The sequence below is a fragment of the Trichoderma gamsii genome (genome assembly GCF_001481775.2).
Source record: "Trichoderma gamsii strain T6085 chromosome Unknown Scaffold_2.2, whole genome shotgun sequence".
Classification (NCBI taxonomy): Eukaryota; Fungi; Ascomycota; class Sordariomycetes; order Hypocreales; family Hypocreaceae; genus Trichoderma; species Trichoderma gamsii.
This window is the reverse complement of record NW_020171339.1, coordinates 1173119-1178675: the sequence shown is the minus strand read 5'-3', so window position 1 is coordinate 1178675 and position 5557 is coordinate 1173119. Positions and strand designations below refer to the sequence as shown.

The following is a 5557-nucleotide window of genomic DNA, read 5'->3' as shown; positions in this document are numbered from 1 at the left end:
ATGCCGGATGCGGTTGCAGAGACAACTCCGTGCATCCAAGCACAGGATGCTTTGGTGACTGGGGACTTTCAGAGCGAGACCCAAACGTTTATTCGCTCCGCCTGCACGGAGTGTAAACGGCGGAAACAAAAGGTGCGTGAATTTCAATGCCTAATCTTGTGTAATAATACTGCTCGTCAATAATTCTACGTACCCTCATTCTTCGATCCTCCAAAATTTGCCGTCATCTGTTGACTAACATGTCCCTAGTGTCTCCGGCATTGGCCATGCCAACATTGCGGCACTAGACGAGTTGGAAACCAATGTATCTTTCGGACAGTCCTTGATGTTCAGTCCGTCGATGAACGCAAGGCTCAGATAGATGATTTCGTATCACGGATGAAGGGAAAATGCTGCTTTTCCCATCCCCCCGATGGAGAAGGAGTGGACGATAATGATGACAGCACTGAGAAGGATCTCGAGCAGTTTGGATACGCCCCTACCATGAATTCGGAGGTACGTGGGTCTTGATCGATGCCATCAAGGCAAATTTTATTTATGGGACATGTATTTCATTAGAAGGAGTTATAATTCAACGTACAATTACCTAGGAGGTCTGCTGACCTTCAGCAGTTACAAACTGCTCTCCAAGCCTTGCCGTCCAGACAGTGCCTTGGTATGTTGTCTCTTTCTTTACCTTTTCAAGCATGAAAAAATCGCACTTAAACTCTGCTTTATCCTCTTCAAATTAACTAAGTGATTATTGAACGTAGATGCTCTGGTGGACCACTTTTTAGCCGATGTTAACTACCGCTACTATATCATTCATCCTGCGAAGTTTAGACAAGAGTACAACCAATGGTGGACTGATAGAGACAATGGAAAGCCCCTCGGACTTCAGTGGACCTCCCTTCTTCTAATGGTCTGTGCCTGTTCAGCTCAGCACCCCAGCGATGCAGTTCGACAAGTCCTCCGGGCAGACAAGGCCCCACCGGCTCTTGAACTGTCAAATAGGCTTCATGGTGCAGCCTGTGAGCTTCACAGAGTCATTCCTCCAGACGCTTTGAATCTATATACAGTTCAGCAATTGCTTCATTCATTCTTCTGGCTCAAATCCAGGTCTTGCTACACCGACTGCTGGTATACTTTGAAGAAAGCATTTGTGGTATTCTGTGGACTAAACGAACTGACCTTCGCCGCTGGCATTGAGAAACAGAATCGTTCTGACAGATTTTCAGCTACCATTTTCAATGAGGACCCCAACTATGTCAAGGAAATGGGCAAACGGGCTTGGGTTGTCATGACCAGCTGGAACTGGTAAGCGATTTAACCGAACATCTCCCCTGGCTGTATAAACAATCCAACGCTAAGTAAGATATATCTAGGCGACTTTTGGCTATCATGTCATGCCCTCTTTTGTTTTCACCTGCTGAATGCAATGTTGAGCTACCTAATTTGCGATTGGGTGAGCAATCAAGAGAATCTGGCCGCTCTCCCATCGTGTTCATGGCTCTTCAGTGCATGCTTGCCAATAGGCTCTTGGAGAGATACGGCCCATTTCCGTCTTTTTACAAAACTGTGGAGCCCAAATATCCATTTGAAGAGCATATATCTGGCAGTGGCAGAAATTACAAGGCCTTTGACGAAGAGGGTTCTGAGAAAGAAGACTACGAGCCTCCACGTATGCCAGACCACATGCCAGACAACATTTCTTGGCGTGATACGTCTACTGAATTCGATGCCAATATATGGGCCGCCTTGCAAGATTTCATTCTGTCCATTATGCGTCTATCATCGACACTGGACGCTCTCCGTCCGCACCTTATTAGGCCGATGTCGCAAGCTTCCCCGGTCACGGACCTACGATCTCGACAACAGGCTTTAAGAGTAGCTCTCAAATATTTGAACTGTCTATTCAAATTTCTTCGGTTCGTTTTTCCAGAAGATTCAAGTTATCATATTATAATATACTTGATCTTCGATGTGGCTACGCTTCTGTGCTCTGCAGTTTTGCATGACAGCGATTCAAGCATGCCGACGCGTGTTACAAGCTGGGAAGCCGTCCAAAGTACATTATGTATGCTGAAGAAGCTAAGCAGCAAAGTACCAATGGCAAAACAGGCTTTTAAAGTTCTCAGTCCCATCTACAACGAAATGTTGAAGCAGTCGACAAAGGATGAAGATGTGCACCAAAGAAAGAGGCCGAGACTGATGAACCCAGACGGCGCCGAAGCAAGGAGAGATTCCGTTCTCATCGGACAAAGTAATCCTCGTCGCCCTAAAATTTACAATTTTACTTTGGATTTTCCCAAAAGGGACCGAACCGGTCGTTTCAGAGTATATTCTCTCTATCCTTTCTCCAACAACATGCGCTTCTACATGGACCCTTTCGCCACTCAGACTATACCGCCAAAGTGGGAAAGCGATGATATAACCACGACGCGGCTACAATTGACTCAGAGGACACTTGGAGCTCTACTTCCCTCTTTACCGTCTCCAAAAGATATAGAGGCCGCAGATGAAGTCAATCATGTCCCCGAAGTTAAATATTCCTTGGAGGATACGCCGCTGGGTATCATGGAGGGATTATGGGATTATGGCCGTGTGAATTTGGAGTGTCTGTCGCCGCAGCTTGATCATTGATGGCGTAGATAGAACGGTTTGGAGCATAATGAAGACTGCCCTCCGGTTGAGATAGGTGAGCGCGGACTTGGTGTTGCAATTTGATTGTAGTTTTAACTACTTGAAACAAGATATCCTTTCCCCTGATACGTCAGATACTATTGCGACTCGGCTCCTATACTCTTTAAGTATTCAGGCGGGGATATCAATTAAACAGTGCAAGAAGCAGCAGCAGCAGTAGTAGTAGTAGTAGTAGTAGTAGTAGTAGTAGTAGTAGTAGTAGTAGTAGTAGTAGTATATGCGTATGATTGGCTTTAAATTTATCATAATGCCTACAAGTAAAAGGTTCAAAGAACTTCCTTTTGATATGCCTATGTAATAACATACATTATGGAAAAATATTATGAGACCACAGTCAGCGTTCTAGGGTTGGCCACAAGCCCAGCCTTTCCCTAACACCGAATGGAGTCAATCCTGCGACGATACTTATGGAATTTCGTGCTCGTGTATATAGACGACATTATAATCTTCTCGCGAAACCTGGAAGATCACTTCCAACATCTCGATCAGATACTGGGGGCTCTCGCTAGATCGGGCCGTACAAAACAGCTTCTTCGCTCAGCCGGGACTGAAAGCATTGGGATACTACATTTCACGCTTGGGATTGAGCACCCAAGAAGAGAAAACGGAGGCAATCCGCCAACTGAAAATGCCAGAAACCCTCAGGGACCTAGAAACTGAACTCAGACCCATGGGATATTACCGATATTTCTTGTCTTCGTTTCTTGCGTGTCTCCCGAAATAGAATCTTTGACAAGATCTACGACAATAGTTAGTCTTACTCTCCCAAGTTACGGTGTGTCTCTCTAGCATACAGTGCCAGGGTGTGCTAGCTTTGGATGTCGCTGAATATGTTATCATCCAAATCTAGCCAATCACTCAATCCGCAATGCACATACATAGCTAAAAATGAAACAAATAAGGGCTCCTTGAGGAAAGAATGCAGCTGAAAGTGTCATCACTGGGATTGAAGTAAATGGGTGAGCTGCCCACTCTTACGTGGAGTGCGGATAGCCTCGGTCCGGCGCCGTCGCATCGCGGGTCCAGGATCCCCGGATAGAGATGAATGAAGTCGATTTAGAGTCACTGCGCATCGTTGCTAGCAGCACGGAACAGCTCCCCGTATGCAGCGATATGTTAGATCTGCTGACAAAGCTCTACGACAAGGAGGCTAACCGGGTCGCCTGGCATCCCCGCATTGACTACCGGAGGATCGCTGGGGACTTCATCTCTAGATCGTAGTGTTGTGGAGGCCACGAAGCTCGAGTTGGTAGGCACCTAGTTGAAGAGGATGCATAAATCTTTTTTACAAGTTGCCTTGTACCAATTACCTGGGTACATCGATGTCTGAGAGGAGCAAGTTCTTCTGCTTCTCTGCCATTGTCACGCAACCAATATTGTTGTCTTTTCCCATGTGGATATAGCGTTTGATAGATACGTAGCATCTTCAGCATATGTATAGGAGTAATTCGTTTCGCGCCATGTAGGGATGAGGTAAACTGAACAATGCCGACTGATGATACAATACGGCAGACATTACCAAGCACCTTCTTTATCTAGAGAACAGCTTAATCACATTTGTACGCATTGCCTGCGCGGAGTTTTGGATGACTTTCAGGGAAGATTCGGCTAAAGAACTGCCTTATTCATACTATTTGCAATGTAAGCGTAGATCAAGCAGGGCATGGGGGTATAGGCAGATACCATATGGAAGGTACTTACGCTATATGTTAATCGCACTGACGAAGGAGAGAACAATAGTAACAACAGATGTCAAGGAGAGACAACTATCTTCTTGATAGAAAGGTATAGATTCGTTCTCGAGTGGTTTATCCGGCTTGTGGTGAAAGCGGACCGAACTTCTATACATTGAGTTATCAGGATATTCGTAACGCTACGCGTAGTCGTGGTAAAGAGTGAGCCCTGTTTGCTATGTTGTCAAGGCTCATTATGTTTTTTGTAGCTGTTGATCAGCTAACTTGGGAAAACCTCCCAGACTAATGATGGACAGAATAGTATGAAAGAGCTTCTTTCTTTGCTCTCTTCTTATCGTCACATGGTCGCATGAATCTCATATAAGGTGCTCAGAAAATTGTTGAGAAGCCCCTGCAGTACCCCTCTTTCAGGACAGAGTTATCATGGTGCTGGTTGTCCTTTTTTTTTTCCGTTGAAAAGAAATAAGAGAAAACAAAAAGGAAAGGAAAGAAACGAGAAGAAGCGAACTATAGTGTCGGTGGCAAGGGTTTGCCCGAGCAGCCACACCAATACATACCGTGTTCGTGTTCCATGCCGGGAAAAAAAAGAAAAGAAAAAGGAGGTGAGATTACTGGGCTACCACTAATTAGAGAAATTTTCTCTATTTTCTTTTCTTTTTCCACAGGTTAGATGATCGCTGCTGCTCCAATAAGTTGCCAGAATACCGACGGCTTCCATAGCTACATACAGAGGACGCGCATGTATACCGAAAGCAGCAGGTGTGGTAATCCATACACCCTGTACACGAAACGAGCGCGAGGGGCGAAGATGTCGAGAGCGTGAAGCCAAATCCCGGGCACAGGGGCGTACGCCGGATGTCGAGTACGTGTATGCACCTACACGGATGCCGTAGAGGCGCAAAATATAAACATTCGACGCGCTATGTGCGGCAGGTCGAAGTGAAAGCAGCGCTATGGACTACACATAGCCTTTGAGGCGTGCGAATTGAAGAGCATAAGAGACGAAAGCACTTTGGCGGGCGGATTCACTCCTTGACGGAGGCCGAGGCAACTTGGCAGTTCGATAGGTGTCTTTGTGTTGCTTGCCTATTACCTCGTTAAGCGTGCCCCGAGCCTCGTGTTCTCATACAATCAAGCTCTCTATCAGTCATTGTAGAAATGCAGGAGACTGTTGGAAGCTA

The 5557-nt window shown here is 45.9% G+C and overlaps 1 protein-coding gene across 1 annotated transcript; it reads left to right on the top strand.

Moving 5' to 3' along the window:
- On the top strand, window positions 1-1300 carry TGAM01_v200884 (hypothetical protein; the record flags this gene model as incomplete). Its single annotated transcript, XM_024548641.1, has 4 exons — window positions 1-132; window positions 250-495; window positions 613-655; window positions 753-1300. 4 exons carry the CDS (start codon window positions 1-3, stop codon window positions 1298-1300), a joined length of 969 nt encoding a protein of 322 aa, XP_024406652.1.
- Between the last annotated feature and the right edge of the window lie 4257 nt (window positions 1301-5557).